General features: G+C 40.8%; 1 protein-coding gene across 2 annotated transcripts in view; it reads left to right on the plus strand.

Moving 5' to 3' along the window:
* Positions 1–19641, plus strand: part of PHF12 (PHD finger protein 12) — a 44553-nt gene that overhangs the window by 10257 nt on the left and 14655 nt on the right. For both annotated transcript variants that reach the window (XM_044993841.1, XM_044993842.1), the window contains 6 exons: positions 9376–9448; positions 13743–14130; positions 14912–15032; positions 16194–16326; positions 17213–17377; positions 18730–18891. In XM_044993841.1, coding sequence (XP_044849776.1) covers positions 9376–9448; positions 13743–14130; positions 14912–15032; positions 16194–16326; positions 17213–17377; positions 18730–18891 — 1042 coding nt within the window. The remainder of the gene's footprint in view (positions 1–9375; positions 9449–13742; positions 14131–14911; positions 15033–16193; positions 16327–17212; positions 17378–18729; positions 18892–19641) is intronic.

The following is a 19641-nucleotide window of genomic DNA, read 5'->3' on the forward strand; positions in this document are numbered from 1 at the left end:
CCTTCACAACATCCTCTGGCAAAGAGTTCCACAGGTTGACTGTGTGTTCTGTGAAGAAATACTTCCTTTTATTTGTTTTAAACCTGCTGCCTGTTAATTTCATTTGGTGTCCCCTAGTTCTTTTGTTGTGAGAAGGAGTAAATAACACTTCCTGATTTACTTTCTCCATACCAGTCATGATTTTATAGACCTCTGTCATATCCCCTCCCCCGTACTCGTCTCTTTTCCAAGCTGAAAAGTCCCAGTCTTATTAATCTCTCCTCATATGGCAGCCATTCCTTTTGTTGCCCTTTTCTGAACCTTTTCCAATCCCAATACTTTGGCGAAAAGCTCTCTATTAAAATTCAACGTGTCCACTTCTTTGTAAGGGCTCAAAACACTCAATATACACTTCTGTCTTGTTAGCAAAACAGAAGTCCAGACTTGACATTCCTGGTATTTCTAAGACTAAAAATCCTCAAGCAAATTAAAATGTTCTCACCTTGAAGATGTATTCACTTGATCATTCTATCTGAGAAATGTTAAGCAGATATAGAGGCCCAGAGATGAGCAGCAAAATATTAGAGAGATGGAAAGGCTTCTGTGTGCAGAGAGATTGAAAGTTAGACTAAATAATTTTAAATGTAAATTAATAATCTCTTCTAGAAATGAGGTGAGGGAACATAGCTTGAGTGGTTTAGAGAGAGCTAAACAGGCACAGCTGTTTACTTTCTCTCCTTGATTAAGAACAACGGAACATTCTTAAAAGCAAACAAATTTAACTGGTGGTAATTTTTTTTACATAATGCACAGTTAACCTGTGGAACTCACTTCAGTAAGAGATCATGTGCTTTGTAGTTTTCCCAAATGTCCTTGACATGTATATGGATAACCAGAGTATCCACAGTTACATTGGCTAGGATGTACATAGTCTCATGCCTCACAACATAAGCCATCAGCCAGAAAGACCTCTCATAGGAATGGCAATAGTGGACAGTCCAATGGTCTACCTAGCTCAGTACCTGTCTTCCAACAGCGGCCAGTGCTAGATGCTTCTGAGGGAACGAACAGAGCAGGGCAATTTGAGCGATCCCTCCCGTCACCAGTCCCAGCTTCTAGCAGTCAGGGCTTTAGGGGATACCCACAGCATAGGGTTGCATCCCTGACCATCTTGGCTAATAGCTGTTGATGAACCTATACTCCATTAACTTAGCTAATTCTTTTTTGAACCCAGTTATATTTTTGGCCTTTACAACATTTCCTGGCAACGAGTTCTACAGGTTGACTGTGTTGCGTGAAGAAATATTGTGTCGTGAATTTGTAGATTGGATACTGTCCTGTCAATTTGGAGTTTGGCAATTTTTAAGGTGGGTTCCCCACCCCCCCAGTCTGTGCAGTATTGATGGGCGTCGTCTTTTCTTGGCTTTCGGTAAGTCTAAAAGTGACTTGGCTGTTAACCTCTGTAGGGGAAATTGTGCTGTATGGAGTTTTAAGTTCATCACAAACTCTGGGAATCTTATGAAACAGTGCATTTATTTGCATGTGATTCTGTAGGCCTGATCTGCACACAGTGTAGCCGCCTGTATGCATGTGCAATATTGTCTATGATATTACATTATATCTGTGTGTCGCTTTTCATCCCAAAGGGTTTCAGATCATATACTGCTCTAGTGTTTAGTATTATCAGAGTAGGCTGCACTTACCAACACTTCAGGACAAGTGGCGAAGAACACTCCATGTCACGGAAACAGCAGAGTGAATTTTACATAGCCAGAATGGAACTACTTGAGTTGGAAGTTTCCTGAAGTAACCCTGTCAGGTTATTTTTGCAATAAGGCTTCACCTCTGGAGGAGTGCCTGTCCCCTGGGTGCTTTCTCCAGACTTCGTCACGGAGTGTTTGACCATCTGGATAGGCTGAGAGTTTAAATCCTTGGAAGGCCTGCACCAATCCAAACTCTGCTAATAACTCAAGATGAGTAATGGGGGGAAGCCAGGTGTTATAGTTCACCCCTTCTGTCACTGAAAACCTTACATTCGTATCTTCACAAATGAAATGATTTTGGGACCATACTCCAGTGGATATCTGTCCACATCAAATATTTATCAGACAATTTGATATTAACAGTTGCTCCTGGGAGTGGAAGGATTCAAGGAAGGATTGAGATGTTATGCCAGTATTTAGCCAGCACTGCTAGTCCCTTGCTTTCATGTGCACAAAAATTACAATATCAGATCAGACCAGCAGATGGTTTAGTTTTTTTGCTCTGTGACAATGGCAGGTGTTGGATATTTCAGATGAATGTGCAAGAAACCCCATAGTAAACAGTTATGTAACCACGTGTGCATAGTGAAACTTCCTCCTAAATCCTTATGTTCCCCCTCTAAACGAAATGGTCCCACGCTCTTCTTTCTGTTCACATGGAAGCGACTCCAGGCTTCTGATCTCTTTATTGTCCATCTCTGAATCCTTTTTTTCTGCTGTACCTTGCAACTGTGTGACCCAGTTGAATGCAGGACTCTAGGGGAGAGGGTAATCAGTGTAATAATTTTAGTCTCCCTTATACGAGTCTCTTGATTGCCATTGTCATTGAGCAGAAGTTTTCACTGAGCTGTCCCCAGTGATGCTCAAGTCTCCTTACTAAGAGGTATTGATTTAGAGCCAGGAATGTGGACAAATAAATTTAAATTTATTCCTTCCAATGCAGATTACCTTACACTTGTCAAGATTGAGCTTTTTAATTTTCCCAAAAATATTAAGGGGGGAATATGCAGCTTTCCTACAGAGGAAAGTACCCAACCTCTACAGTGGCTGTCCTTAAAATCCTGTCAAATAAAACATGTTGCAAAATGTGGTGTTTGGATTTAAATCTTACAGACTTTACCAGATCTCATGTTTGATACAAAAATGGCCACTTAAAGTCTGATCAGGCCCATAGAATACTGTGTTCCTGAAACTGTTATAGTAAAGATGTGTTGGAGCTCTGGTAATTCTTAGGAGGAAATAGGTACTGTGTGTTGGTTTATCCAAAATGTGGGATGCGCTACATTCTGACACTTGGTTTGTGGGAATTGGGGATTCACGATAAACATCAGGAAGCTGACAGTCTAAAGAGAGCCCAAACCTAGATCCTACATGCCAACGTTATCTGTGTTAAACGGGTGGATCTCCATAGTGGGGTTGAATAGCTTAGACACGCTGTTTAATAGCTCTGTGTAACACTTATATTGCTGAATCATCTCCTCTTCTACTTCCTGTTGGAGAGAGTCTGGCATTATTGGGGTGGAGGGGAGGAAGGGGTTTCAGTATTTCCTAACTATGTCTTAAAGATACAGTCTCCATTTCCTTTTTTCCCCACAGAAAATAAACCAGCAAACTGTTCCTTGGCACAGAAGGTCTCTAGTGGGATGGTAAGAGTTAAGACAGGCAGGGATTTTGACTAGCTGCAGTTGTTGACTTGTTTGTTCTTTGTATAATGTATTGGCTTCAAACACTCTGTTCCAGGTGTCCTTTCCCTGGAGGGCTTTGGGGAGCAGCTGTGAATAGAAGTGTGTAACTTGGGCACAGTAAAGCTGTTTCAAAGAATTGCAAATTTTTAAATGATGCAACTTTCTATATTTCTCAATGGGGCATTTGTAAGACGCTGGCACTCTGGCTAGTTTCCTTGTTAGTTTTAGTTATGGCCCTACACTGGGAAGCCAATAAACCTTGTTCTCCATGATGGTTTTAGAACAGCTGTAGCTGCATCCGTCATTAGACTAAGTCAGAGTCCACATAAAGGCTTTTCACTTTTCTGCCTTTTATCTTGCTGGCAAACCTACCCACCAGTGTCTTCCAATATAAGTCAGTTAGTAAATCCTGCTACATAACTGGGAGGTATTAGGAAGCAACATGAATGAGCTGAATGAAGGGACTGCTGTGAATTTTTTCCTTTTGTGCCCAGTTGTTTCTGTTGAGTTTTGACTTTTCCTCTGCACAAGAGAACTCCAAGTATGTCTTTGTACAATTCATCAGCATCAAAGTCTTACAAGAAAGTTTATTCAGACATTGAACTCCAAAGTTCTCCACTCCATTCTTAAAGCATGATGGAAACTGGCTTCTGTTCCCTGCCATCAGCAGGCAGGGAGCACCCTCACTGCAGGTTTCACAAATGTTCTTTTTCAGCAAGGTGCCTACCAGGAATGCCAATTGTAATTAACTTGCATTTCCAATGCAGTCACAATCAGTTCCTTTTGAGACGAGCGTCTTACGCTTGCACCATTTATATGGCGGATCAGAGAGGGTGCAGTTCCCTTGAGCATTTGTTTTCTTTACTTTGCTGACCTCAGGAAATGACGGTAAGCATAATTACAGGATTTAGTCTAATACCAGCATCAGATGTATGTGAGCTCCAGAGTGTGAAATTGAAAAATAAAACAGCTTCATTGCTTGATGAAAACTCCTAATATACAGATCACTTTGGGGGTTTGATTTCATGATATCTATTTAAATAATGATGTCACCTTCCTAAGTGAGGCTTTGCATAATGTACAGTATATGGAAGATAGTTCCAGAGACTTGTAAAATGAGTCTTGTGTAAACATTATATTGTGAAAATGGGTTTAAAAAAAGATACTTACTATAGAAAAACCATGAGATTACTGTCAGTATAAACAATATTTAACGCCTTTTTCTCTGGCTTGTATAATCTGTTCTTTGCAAAGATAGAGCCATGAAAATCTTTTTAATTAGTTCTCTGTGGGACTGACCTTTCAGGTGTGTATGTTTAGTCTTTTAACTTTGAAAGTCAGATTTTATATTTTTCAGGGCTGTCTTTCTTTTAAGTTCTAAAATGTACGTGTTACACTGCTGAGCAGACAGATGCAGGTCGCACATCGATAACCTTCCATGTTATGTCTGTGTTGCTGCACCATTTTGCTTGCATGTCATGATAAAAAGGAAAAGTCTCTGAAATGGAGGGCAGGCTCTGTGGTACGATTCCATATTGAAAAGCAAATATATTATGTGTAATTGATAATTAAGTTGGTACTGTTGAGCAACAGGTCCTGCTGGCAGTGACTTCATCTGTAACAAATATTAATACTCTTGAGGTTTGTGTTAATAAGTGTATGAAAGATAGTAGGCAGAAAACAGCCATGTTGTGCACAGCTCAGAGTAGAATTTGGTGATATGGCAAGAACGCTGACTGCTGTCTTGCTTAAAGATCTTATTTCTAGTATGCCTACCGTAAAGGGGTGGGGAATGTGGTCATAACTAGTTAATTAAAATTGCTTGCTTAACTAAGGTACATTTCCTTTGTATTAACCTAGGGCAGTGGCTTTTTCCTGGCCCAGAATACAGCAGTGCAAGAACAGTATTCCTCCATCTTGGTTAGTATAGTGTTCTGTCTTGATGAGCAGCTCATTAACCTCCGGGACCAGAATTAGGCTTTGGCACATTGATTGCCCTAGCTGGGCCCTGTTGGAGGGTTAAGTAAGTGCAGGAGGAGAGTCTGATGTTGAAATATTGCAGTTGATCTGAAATGGCAACTTTGTTCAGAGAGCCTTAAAAATGAGCATTTTGTTCTAAAGTATTGTCTTAAAACTAGTGGTTTTACAGACTAATGCAAGAAAGATGTGGTATTATATGACTTTTTTAAAAAAAATCATGTTCTTTATAAATAAATACAGGAAATATTTTGGTTTTTGAAAAATCATCATAAAATGAAATCTATTCAAAATAATTTGTCCTTTTTATCACTCCGTGGGATCCATTGCACTATTCGCTGTTTCATTATAAAAATATATAAGATCAGGATAATGAGTTAAAATAGCTTGAAGTGTTTCTGGCAAAATGTGTGTTTCTGAGTTGGCATACTAAACATACCTTTAAAATGCTTTTTGCCCCCTTGCAGTTTTGGAACTGCTTATTTATTTAGTTCTTTCGAGGTGGGAGCAGGAAATCAGCAAGATGCCCCAAGATAAAAAACATAGCTCGAAGTCACTGATTTAAAGAACTCTTAATCCATAGGGGTAAAGGATCTGAAGCTATTGCTGAGGTCACCTCAGGACTTGCAATTAATCCAAATGTTAAGCACATTTGAGATCGTTGCTGTTACTAAGGCTTCTGTTAACAAAAGGTTGGTTTATTTATTTTTTTAAAAACTCATAATTTCAGCTGCACGTCTGACTCTCACGTTATCTGTGGTTGAAAGAGAGGTTTTGGTGCTTTGTGTCTTCCAAGGAGCTTGATCATTTGTTCACTTGAGACCTCCAGGAAATGGAAAAACAAGCTCCAGGTGTGTTACTGTGCATTCTAGAAATATAGTACTCTAGATTCCTGAAGCATAGGCCGCTAGAAATGCTCAACTTTTGTTTCTCAAAATTGCTGCCAGATGTGTCGCCTCTACTGAATCCCCCTATGTTTTTGAGACCAGAAATGGAGGCTACCACCACTTTGGAAGACTGAAGGAAAAAAGCCGTAAAAACCATTCTTAGAACCTGTGCAACTGAACACACACAATGTGAATCTGAGAGCTTCAATGCCTGTGGAAGACTGTGCGTCAAGATGTTTGTGAGCCTTGCCCAGTGTATGCTATGTCATTGTTTGTTTGAAACAAGGAAGTCTTTTTTATACGTTAAACTTAGAAGCTGAGGCCAGACCCAGTGCCTGGGACCGGCTGCTAGCATTAGGGTTCTCTATGGAGCAAATACCTACAGCTTCAGAACGGATGGTGGCAGACTCACTGAAGAAGCTGATATCCGAGACGTATTTAAAAGTATTTGTTTGCAAAGACTAACTTACAGTAGGACATCTGTGACTTTTGCTAGCTTTATATTGGCTTGTCTAAGTGATGTGTCACTGTGCCTTGTAGTAAAAAGGACTCTTTCATGAATTATAGAAGAACACTTGACTAGCAGTCACTTATTTCAGGACTCTGCTATTTAGTGATTGGTATTTAAAGGCTAGTTAATACTAATGTAGTAATTGGCTCTTCTGTAGTGCCTTGTATTAAAAGCTCTCAAAGCACTTGACAAAATAAGGCCTCAGTCCCTTAAGTTCAGGTACTTACATGGTCCTTCCCATTACTACAGTAGCTGAGCTCTCACACTCTCTTTCAGTGTGTTTATCCTCACCAGACCCTGGAAGGCAGGGATGTGCTATTCTCCGCATGGTACAGATGCAGAACAGAGACAGAGGCTAAGAGACTTGCCCGTGGTCATATGCAGTGTCTGGCAGAACAAGGGTATTGAACTCAATCTCCCACTTCCTATGCCAGTGCCCTAACCAGTGGATTTATTCTCTGCAGGAAAGAGGGCTCCCTGGGCTGAAGTACGTATTGCATCATTGAAGTTTGGCTAACAACTGCAGTAAACTTATACAAAGTTAAAACACAAATAAATACACTTTGAAAACAAACTACATGGAAACAGAGTCCTCTGTTTATCTGACAGAAGTTGTTTCCTCTTTGACAGTTAGTGATCTGATTAAACCATAACTTGTGCAGGAAAAAAGATCTCAGTTGAAAATTACTTTTTAAAAAACACTAACAAGATAATTGTCTTGGGAAAAGAGTTAAAAAAAAATTTAAAAAAAAACCCTCAAACATTGCTTATGCTGTTGTAACACTGAGAGAAGGCTGGAGAATGGCCAGATTTCAAAATCCCACTGTCCTGGGAGTGGCGGTGAGCTTTATCCCCATCACCCCTTGAACTGGTTTGGTTTAACTTGAGTTTCTCATTTAGATGTTGGTTTTTCTTTCTCTGCCTGCTTATGCTGATTTTTTTGGTCATCAAATCTTGCAAGGGAAACTTTTAATTAAGTTCAGTTTTGATAGATAGTGAAGGAGAAAATGGTATTGATATGTATTTGTAAGTTCACATTTATTACTGATGTGAGACTAACTTCCACGCCCCTAAAATCTTTGCAGTTTTCCAAATTCTCTGCCACGTTTCCTGCTTCAGCCAGCCTGCTGGTTCTTCTGTATGCTTTCTACTGGAGCTGCTCATGGCCACAGTCCAGGATCCTAGCAGATACTTTTGTACAATTCTGTTGCTTCCAGAAAACTGAAAGAATTGTAGTTAAGCTGTATGAAAAGGGTTTCCACCTTTCCCAATTTGTGATTAAGCAGTAACTTTGTGATTCTTTCACCAGTGGCCTTATCACATAGACAGGAAGGAGGATTGGACGAAGGAGATTAAAATATAGTGGGAAGGGAGGCACAGAAAATGCATTTCCAAAGAATATGGACTTTGACTCATGTATGCAGTATAACATCTCTCAGTTTTGGAGATATTCTTGTTGACATAGTGCAGTATCTGTTCATTAATGGCCATGGGCTGATTCTTTGAGCCAGACAAATCTTATGCTCATATATTCAAGTCAAACTGCAGATATCACGTGATGGTGAACTACCAGGGCCTTATTATGATAGATAGTAACTGAGGCAGAGAATGAATGTGTTTTGCTGCCAGTTAGCTGATTCTAATGCACTGGTAGGTATAATGCATTGCCTCTTCTCTTCCTGGGCAGGTGAGTTTCATGGCAACAACTCACTTACAGTATGTCTGCACTGGAGCTGGAGGTGGGTTTCCAAGTTGGGTAAATGTACACACACTAGCTCTTCTATTTTTAGTGCACAAACTCAATAAGTGGGTTCCAGAGGCAGGGTGGATTAGCAACTCCAAGCCCAATCCCGTCAAGGACCCTAGGCGTGTACGGTAGTCGGGACAGGGAATCTGTCCCGCCCCTCACACACTCTTTATTTTATTTTTAGTGTGTTACCCACACTAGCTTTTATTGAGATGTCTCCTCAAGCTGGAAATTACACCTCCAGCTCCAGTGTAGAGACACCCTCAGTTGAAGAGGGGTCCTGGCTGTAAACTAGAAGACAAATTCTGTCACTTGTTTTGGGGAATTTTTATGTAGCTACATTTCTTGGACAAGAATCTGACCCAGTCTTATGGTAGGTTCTAAATGATCTTTAAGACCACGCTGTTAGAATTATAAAGGTGCATAAGTGTATATATTTAAGGGCAGTGAAACTTCCATCTATTAATGCAATGACTTATATGGTGCCAAAAGTGTAGTCTGTTTTCTTGATGCAAAGGACAGGGCAAGCACCACAGTAGTGGAAAATAAGTGCTTAATATGGAGGGCTGATTTTAACAGCAGAATATTTGAAGGTGGAAGTGAGTGTTTTATAATTAGAAGATAAGACTTTATAATTTGCTTCATTGGTCATAGAAGGTTTATTACAAAGAACTGTCTACAGAGGGAGCACAGTCAATGAACCTGAATAAAATGCAGAAGATTCCTGGCAATGGAAGCTCGCAGAATTATTCTGGGCTATCTTGAAATGTTCTCAGAGTTGCAAGCTGAAATCTGAAAGTAAACTGTCTTTGTATTCCTCTTGTAGTAACCCTCCATTGAGCGAGGAAATGTTGCCTCCAGGGGAGTGGATGTGTCATCGCTGCACTGTGCGCCGAAAGGTAAAACCTCTTAACCAAACAAACTCGGTTCTCTTTGGGTCACTCTTCTAAACTGTTAACTCTTCATTATTTTCCAAACATTTGTCACTTGTATTTGAGTCTTTCTGCCCTTTTTTTCTCCTACCAAACTTTCTTTTCCCACCCCTACAGACACAAAACCTTGGAGAGTTCTGCTCCAGTGTGTGTGAGATCATGGAATTGCAGGAAGTAAAGTGAATGTTAGCTTGGCAGAGCAGAGAGGTTTTGATTAGGAATAGGTGTACAGAAAACTCTTAAGCAAGTTCCAAATTTCTGTACTGATTTTTTGCTATTAGAAATCACAAAACTGAAGTTAAATCCAAATTTAAAAACCATTAATTTAGTAACATACCCTCAGCAAACAGCAATTTTCCACATTTAATCTTGGACAGGAAAAAACAAACTGCATTAAATGTATCCCAGAGGGAATAATTCTGCACGGGCAAAGGAGATGGACTAGTTGTGACTTAATATGGCTTCCCATCTTTAGTGTCTGATGCTTTTATTGCAGTGCCTCATGATTCTGGCTAGTAAAAACAAAACAAAACTGTGACCCCACAACAATTTCCATAGCAACAGACTGAAATTGTTGTGAATTATGACTTCCTTATTTGCAAGAACAGGATGGAGAGATGATTCGGCAAGATTGTGGCTTGGTTTTTTGACATGCTATTTCCCAGGAAGCTCTCCTTGCTAAATGTAAACATGATTTTACAGCAATGACGTCTTCAGACTGCATACCCAAGTGTTTAAAGAGATTCTGCACCAAATTATCCAGGAAGCCATTCATATGAAGTGCCACACAAATTCACCTCTAACACATTCTTTTTTCCAACTTGCCACCTTTTATCATGGTCTCTTGCTCCTGACAAATCACTTGTGATGCTGTTGTACGCTGAAGACAGTAACACTTCAGAAACTTGTCTCAACAATAAAAAGGTCATCTTAAAAAGAGTATCAGAGGGGTAGCCGTGTTAGTCTGGATCTGTAAATGCAGCAAAGAATCCTGTGGCACCTTATAGACTAACAGACGTTTTGCAGCATGAGCTTTCGTGGGGGAATACCCACCTCGTCGGATGCAAGTAGTGGAAATTTCCAGGGGCAGGTATATATATGCAAGCAAGAAGCAAGCTAGAGATAACGAGGTTAGTTCAGACAGGGAGAATGAGGCCCTGTTCTAGCAGTAGAGGTGTGAAAACCAAGGGAGGAGAAACTGGTTCTGTAGTTGGCTAGCCATTCACAGTCAGTTTAATCCTGAGCTGATGGTGTCAAATTTGCAGATGAACTGAAGCTCAGCAGTTTCTCTTTGAAGTCTGGTCCTGAAGTTTTTTTGCTGCAGGATGGCCACCTTAAGATCTGCTATTGTGTGGCCAGGGAAGTTGAAGTGTTCTCCTACAGTGCTCTTAAAAAGAGTAATGGCTTTTGCTTTGTCTAACTCTTTTCCTTCTCTTAGCCCGTAATTTTTGCTCATTCCAGCACCTCACACACACAAGAAATGCTGATTCTGGAAAAACTGTATCTGACAAAAGGCTGTGTTTCTGGTGGCTCAAATTTGGTTTTTTTCCCTTCTGCTCCTGATTTTTTTTTGGGGGGGGACGGGGGGGGGGAGAGGTGGTGTTTCCCCTCCTCCTTTCCCATGTGCAACTGGCTTTGCGCATTTTCTCCTTTGGAGGTTCATATGCTGCACATCTCATAGCTTTCATGTAGATTGATGTGAATGCAAAGTCCTTAAACTGTGCTGATGCTGCCCCTTGTTACTGATAACAAATTATGCCCATTGCACCTTCCAGACTAGGACCACCAACAACTAATGCTGACTGGCTAGAGACCTCAAAATTAGGGCTGTCAAGCAATTTTTTAAAAAAGTTATTGCGATTAAAAAAATAATAGAATACCATTTAAATATTTTTTGGATGTTTTGTACATTTTCATATATATTGCTTTCAATTACAACACAGAATATAAAGTGTACAGTGCTCACTTTATATTTTTGATTACAAATATTTGTGCTGTAACAACAAGAGATTGTATTTTTCATTTCACCTCATACAAGTACTGTAGTGCAGTCTCTTTATAATGAAAGTTGAACTTAAAAATGTAGACTTATGTACAAAAAAACTGCATTAAAAAAACAAAACAATGTAAAACTTTAGAGCCTACAAGTCCACTCAGTCCTACTTCTTGTTCTGCCACTCACTCAGACAAACAAGTTTGTTTACGTTGGCAGGAGATAATGCTGCTAGCGTCTTGTTTACAATGTCACCTGAACGTGAGAACAGACGTTCGCATGGCACTGTTGTAGCCAGTGTTGCACAATATTTACATGCCAGATGCACTACTGATTCATATGTCCCTTCATGCTTCAACCACCTCTGCAGAAGACATGTGTCCATGCTGATGATGGGTTTGGCTCGATAACAATCCAAAGCAGTGCGGACTGATGCATGTTCATTTTCATCATCTGAGTCACATGCCGCCAGCGGAAGGTTGATTTTCTTTTTTGATAGTTTGGGTTCTGTAGTTTCTTCTGAAAGCATGCTCCCCGCCTCATCCCTCTCAGATTTTGGAAGGCACTTCAGATGCTTAAACCTTGGGTCGAGTGCTGTAGCTATCATCAGAAAGCTCATATTGGTACGTTCTTTGAGTTTTGTCAAATCTGCAGTGAAAGTGTTCTTAAAATGAACAACATGTGCAGGGTCATCATCCGAGACTGCTATAATATGAAAGACATGGCAGAATGCAGGTAAAACAGAGCAGGAGACATACAGTTCTCCCCCAAGGAGTTCAGTCAAAATTTAATTAACGCATTATTTTTGTAATGAGCATCAGCAGCATGGAAGCATGTCCTCTGGAATGGTGGCCAAAGCATGAAGGGGCATACAAATGTTTAGCATATCTGGCATGTAAATACCTTTCAGTGCCGGCTACAAAAGTGCTATGCAAACGCTTGTTCTCACTTTCAGGTGACACTGTAAATAAGAAGCCAGTAGCATTATCTCCCGTAAATGTAAACTTGTTCGTCTTAATGATTGGCTGAATAAGAAATAAGACTGAGTGGACTTGTAGGCTCTAAAGTTTTACGTTGTTTTGTTTTGGAGTGCTGTTATATAACACAAAAAAATCTACATTTGTAAGTTGCACTTTCACGATAAAGAGGTTGTATTATGGTACTTGTATGAGGTGAATTGAAAAATACTATTTCTTTTGTGTATCATTTTTACAGAGCAAATATTTGTAATAAAAATAATATAAAGTGAGTACTGTACACTTTGTATTCTGTGTTGTAATTTAAATCAATATATTTGAAAATGTAGAAAAACATTCAAAAAACAGTTAAACAATAAAATACCAATTGAAATTTATTAACAGTACAATTAAAACTGTGATTAATCATGATTAATTTTTTTGAGTTAATCGTGTGAGTTGACTGCGATTAATCGACAGCCCTACTCAAAATTAAATCAGTTGCTTGCCAAACTCCACCTTTAGTCCCCTGAAAATTGTATGTATTCCATGTTCCTTTCCATACTCACCCACTTCATTAGGGTGGCTTTTCATTACTTTGTTTACTCCCAGTGGCTGATTCTTCATACTAGGCATAGTGTAGGCAAGTACTCCGCGTGCTTCTTCAAACACTTGAACCCTTCTGTGTCCCAGCCTCTGCTGTTGCAGCCCTTAGCTCCAGTATTGATCTCCGTCCTTACCTGCAGCTCCCCACGGATTCTCCTGAGCAGAAGTGGCCAGTTCTTGTGTTGTGTTGGCACATTGCAGTTTTTATGTGCGCTCAAGTCATCGTTCTAATTCTTTTCTCATTTTTGAGTAGTCCTGCTATAAATGGACTCAAATACTGCAAAGTCTGCTGCACGGTGCATTGTTTTAAGAAGTGTCATTGGTAAATATGCTCTTCCAAATACATTGGTTGGTTGACTTCTTGAGTATTAATTTGCAACCTGATGCCACTAGATATGTTGCTTGTGTCCAAACTGGATTTGAATCCAAGTCTCCAGAGGCAAAAGGCAAGTAGGCTAACCTCCTCCCACACTTGGCCGCTCTAACTGCTTTAGTAATATTATGACTTAGTCACACTAGTAATAACCAAATTGCTTTTACTGGCTTAAGGCTAAATGTCATGGTGAGAAACTGTTGCAATAAATGTCTTGAGCTCTTGTTCATATAGCATTTCTGAAAACTGTTAATCTTTACTTATGTATGTATCAGGGCCAATGTACTTATTTGTATGGCCTGAGTGGTAAGTGTGATTCTTCATGTTGTGCAGAAGCGAGAACAGAAGAAGGAGTTGGGGCAGGTAAATGGATTGGTGGACAAATCTGGGAAGAGGACCACCTCCCCTACCAGTGACACAGACCTGTTGGACAGGTCTAGCACCAGCATCAGGGCAATTGCACATGCCAGGATCTTGGAACGGAGAGCCAGTCGGCCTGGCACTCCCACATCTAATGCCAGCACGGAGACTCCCAATTCCGAGCAGAATGATGTAGATGAGGACATAATTGATGTGGATGATGACTCTGCCATTGCGGAAATGGACTGTGGACAGCCCCAGCTGAAGCGACCCTTTGAGCTTCTTATTGCAGCTGCCATGGAAAGAAACCCAACCCAGTTCCAGCTGCCGAATGAACTGACCTGCACCACAGCACTTCCAGGTGAGTGAGTATTGTCTGCGTGCAGCTCACAGTTCAGAAATGCAGCTGGTGGTTGCAGAAGTGCTCTGCCTCCTCTGTGCTGGTTTGTCCAGTTTATGCGAGTTTCTACTGATACGCTTTTCTAATTCTGGCTCTGATGCCCCCTCCTTGTGAAAGTAGCTGGTGCGGGTGTACACTCTCCTCCAGCTCCTCTTCTGATGTGGCTGCTTCACTAGAACAATAAACGAGTTTTTATTTTGCTCCAGGGCACGCAGCAGGACTTGGAAACCTGTTTAATAGCAAAATGCCGGACTGCCCTGAACTTCAATAGTTTAACAGAGGAGTGGACAGCCGCTCTGACACCCTCTGCCAGGCCAAATGACACTGTCCGGAGGAAGCCTCCTTGTATTTTGTTAGGACTGCTAATTGCCAAACTTTCATTCACTGCCATTGTACTCCTGGAATAGATTTTCATACTAAATAACAAGTTGATAATGTGAAAACTCATTTTAGCCTAGATTTTGTTTCTAACTAAATCTGCGTGGCTGCTTGCTTTCTTGGCTGCTGTCTGCAAATGAGACAGGCCCGCCTTCATTTTATCTTTTTATTCCTCATCGCCCCTTCTTTTAAATTTATACCAGATTTAAGTCAGGGCTGTGGTGCCCTAAGCAGCTTTGCTAGCCTCTTCCTAGATCAGTATGTTTATTTCTGCCAGAGATGGATGTGTATATCCAGTTACAGTGATCAGAATAGGAGTTCTGTTACACACGAGTAATGCAAAACCTTTTCATTTACTTTTCAGGTACTAGTAAGAGGAGGAGGAAGGAGGAAACCACGGGAAAGAATGTTAAGAAAGCACAACATGAGCTAGACCATAATGGTCTGGTTCCCTTGCCGGTGAAAGTCTGCTTCACATGCAACAGGTACCCACGTCTCCCACTTGAGTTTCCCTTGGTGTGGGTGAAATTCTGTTTGTGAAAAGTTTGGCATCCTCTGCTTAAATAACAGTTTTAATCTTAAAAGGTATTGGATAAATAAAAACTGTGTAGTAATGTGTAATTTATGGTACATGTAGAGGGTGTTAGGAGAAAATAACCATCGGAAACAAAAGGCAAAACATCACTGACAAAGATGCATGCCATCAGATTATGCAGGGGACACTCAGAAATGGTTAATCACAGAACCGTAGAGCTAAATATTTATGCAATGTTGAGTTGTTGGAATAGTGAACCATATCTATGAATTTAAGTCCCAGCCCAAAAAGTCAGTTTAATTGATAATCTAAATCATTTTATTGTGGAAACCGAATCACAGTACAGCTATGCTCAGTGTCATCTTTCACTCTGCTAAATGAGCTGTTGGAAGAGAGGAGGAGCTTCAGGTAAGCTTTAAAAAAAGAAACCTACAAGATGGCTGATGGCTTCATTAAATGAATTGTGTGTGGCTGGGAAGAACGAGTGTATTTGAAAGAGAACCCCTCTTATATCCAGTTTTTTATTACCTCTTCTGTCTTTCTGAAGTAAAAGTTCCCATTGCAACAGAATATACCTCTCTGAGGAGTGGAGTAAATGGGAATAACTTAACTCCCTGGAGGTTGCTCTTAGCGTCCATGAGTTTCCTTGGTAATGAGCTTACTGGCCAAAGCAGTAGTGAATGAGAGCAGCGTGTTCAGAACTGTTCATACAGCTTCTGTGGAGTGCATGGGGAACAAAGGACACTGCTCCAGTCCCACCCGAAGGATTTTACAATCCAACGCCCCCATCCTGCACTTGGATCTGCATGGGCAGATCTTTGTGCCCATTTGACTTCAGTCCAATAGGACCCCACACAGATCGAATTACACCATTGTTGCCTAATTTTAGACAATAGCAACAAATAATGCAGGGGAAAGGGAGGATGAGAGCTACAGTAACTTTATTAGATTACATAAATTGTGTGACTGGGGCCACTTTGGTCTCTCTCTAATTATTGGCTACTAATGATCCCTCCCCTCCCACTTGTAGAGTAGGAAGGTGGTGATCAACATTAATTTTGGTTTTCTAGGAAATAATAAAAATAGCAGCTGTTTCCCTGTTTCTTTGCAGGAGTTGCAGAGTGGCGCCTCTGATTCAGTGTGATTACTGCCCCCTCCTGTTCCACATGGATTGTCTGGAGCCCCCTCTTACTGCCATGCCCCTGGGCAGATGGATGTGTCCAAATCATATTGAACATGTGGTGGTAAGTTTAGAATAGTAAATGGATGTTAAAAGGACATGGTCAGATTCAGTTTTATTAATGGACTAATTTAAAAAAAAAACTCAAACGTTTCGAGTTTATTGCTCCTCCGTTGGTATTTCTAAGCATGTTTTCGACAAGCAATAAACTGACTATACACAATGTAAATAAACTGAAAAAGTAGAATATTGATTTTGCTAATTTTCTTTGCTTTAGTAAGTGGTGTTTGACTCTGAAAAACTTGATTTTCAGACAAAAATGTGATCAAGTTGGCAGCCTCTGAGACAGAAGGAAAGCAGTAGATGAAATGTTTATATAGAGAAGTTATTTCTCTGTAGCTCTCAGCTTCTTCATACCGAAGTCTAGAACTATCCCCCCCAAAACCCTACCCTTTTCTGAATAAGGAGTTCCTTGTGTGAATCAGCTCTCTGTTCCCTCTGCTTCAAGTTGGTGGGGACTATTTTATAGTCAAATATTCATTATACTGATGGCTGGTATCTAAATACATGCATCAGGAGATCCACTGTTTGTGAGATTACACAAGCAGACATTAACTTATTGGGCCACTGAAAGATTTTATCTTTCGACTTTATAGAGTTGTACCCTCTAGCAGAAACAATTTTATATTTTTTAAAAGCAGCAAAGAGTCTTGTGGCACCTTATAGACTAACAGACGTTTTGGAGCATGAGCTTTCGTGGGTGAATACCCACTTCATCGGATGCATGTCATGTCATTTATATTTTTTGATTCATAAACATAGAGCACTAAAGCTGAGCTGATGGTATTGCTGGTACAGAACCAACTGACTGTGAAAGAAGCAGATATTTTTTTGAACAGGTATTGGGATCTGTCATCCTGACTATGCCAGTATTATATCTGCTCTTCCAGCTGAACCAGAAGAACATGACCCTGAGCAATCGGTGCCGGGTTTTTGATCGGTTCCAAGACACCATCTCTCAGCATGTTGTCAAGGTAGATTTCCTGAACCGAATCCACAAGAAACACCCTCCCAACCGCAGAGTTGTTCAGTCAGTGAAGAGAAGAGGTTTGAAGGTAAGTGAAAACAGGAAATGTTCTGGAGAACCTTGCTTACATGTTTTAGCATAATAGAAAGGCAAGTAAGAGGCATGCCCCAGTGTGATGGATTATCCAGGCTTTCTGTAGTCTTTGGTGTGTCCCTAGCAGGGCTAGGACGAAGTGACGACAGCACCTGATCTCACACTTGGGAGTGGAGTAGTGCTGCTTTCCGTTCGCTACATTTAGCTATCCAGCCTACCAATTAAGTCGCATTACACAGTTTTGCCACTTGGTGGCAACTACACCTCTTTTCAAATGCAACTTTAAGAAATGCTGTTGCCTTTCTAGTGAGTGGCACTCGTGCTTCAAAACTGGAAGGTTTTTAAGTTACTAAGAGCTCCCTATATTACTTATTTGTATATGAGACGAAAGCAAGCATACACCATGCAAACAATCCTGGTTTTATGTGCTCTAGAATGTGTAAATATTTTTCTGCAGTCACAGCAGGTCAGCTAGCTTAACACCCTACTTTTCAAGAGTCACTACTACAATTTAAAGTTAGTGAGGTTTCTGAATTAAACTCCTTTGAGTTTAAATGTAAATACACTTTTGGAACAAAATGGGAGGGAATCTTTACTAGAACCTCCAGGCTAAGACTAGATACTTATCTGTCTATGGGGGATGGATGAAGGATTAATGGAATCAAAGCTGCCAGGGCAGAGGGTATCCTACTAAATGTGTGGCTCAGCCCCACAGTTGAAAGCATTGCTTTTTGTCATGAACTTTTCAGTTTCTCTAAATTAGAATTTTAACCTGCCAAGCATGGGGTCCAGGCTTCGGTTTTCTCCTGCAATGTTTGAGGTGGCTAACTTCTAAAACAGAGTAGAGATATGGAGGAATTGCTTCTGTAGCAGGTGCTGACGTCAGAAGAACCAGCACTGCTTCACATGTTCTAATTTGTCAGCAAAATACCTCACCCAGTCTAAATGAGGAGGAATAACTCAATATAATGGGCATTTAATTTTAAATAAATGTATTTTCCCCCGCTCTTTTTATTTTGTTTGAATGGATGCATTCATGCTACAACCAACACACTAAGGGCTCAAGTCCAGATCTGGTATAAGCAGGAGAAATTCCATTGACTTCAGCAGAGTTGTCAACTTAAACCAAGTCTGCATATAGCCCTGAAACTTTCCTATCTTCTGATGTCCCCCTTTCGTATTCCACTCTGCCACAGTGCTGACCGGAGTTGGCACAATCTCTGGTTTCTTTGGCCTGGAAACCGTTGGCCAGTAGTAAATTTGGATAATACTTGTTAAGAATGACTGTATTTTAATGGAATGCACCTGTAATTATCTAATGTCTCATCTTCCCTCTTGACAATTCAGGTTCCTGATGCGATAAAATCTCAATACCGGTTTCCACCCCCCTTACTTGCACCTGCAGCAATTCGGGATGGTGAGCTCATCTGTAATGGGGTCCCTGAGGAATCCTCACAGAAGCACCTTTTGAACTCTGAGCACTTAGCCAGCCAGTCAGAACAACAAGAGGTAAACGATGGCAAATTTTTTGAATCTATAGCTTCTCTTTGCTGTGCATTTCAGTTAAATACGATCAAAGTATCTTTCTGAGTAGCAAGTCTAGAACATATGTGCAGTGGTGACTGTTTCTTCTCTCTCCTCCCATAACTTGTCACAGCTCTCCTTGAACACTTGCTTCCTCTTGTCTACTCCCCAGACAGCTGTGAGAGGATCCAGCTGCTGGATTGTGTGTTAAGCCTTGAGTCTGAATGGAGCCCATGCAGTGTTCTTATTTCAGCACCTCTAGGCACAGTCTTTGCCCCACCACCACTACCAGGTTCCTTTGTTCTGCTGCTGGCACCTTTCCACTCTCCAAATCCCAGCCCCCTACCGACAAGCTGGGGGGAAATGTCTCCCAGCTCCAGCCAACCCTCCTTAGTATAGCAATTGGACGGTCAGAGTACCAACGTTAAAGTCCATTGTCCCCAGACTGGTCTGTCCTACAGCTCCTGTCAGCTGATGGGGCATTGCATGATATCAGTATCCACCATGTCTGTGTATGAGCCAGTAAGTTGTACAGACACATTCCCCTCATTATCACACCTCCCACCACAGAGAGAAGGCTGTTTTTGACAGAGTCTGGGGGAGAGTGAGGAGGGTATAATGCTTGATGTGATTTGAATGTTTACATTTTTATCATCTGGCAGAGGGAAATTGCTTTCTCCATTTGGTTATGTGAGGCTGGTGGCATTAATTAACTGGTATGTTAACATTCATGTT

Source organism: Mauremys mutica, chromosome 19 (assembly GCF_020497125.1).
Source record: "Mauremys mutica isolate MM-2020 ecotype Southern chromosome 19, ASM2049712v1, whole genome shotgun sequence".
Classification (NCBI taxonomy): domain Eukaryota; kingdom Metazoa; phylum Chordata; order Testudines; family Geoemydidae; genus Mauremys; species Mauremys mutica.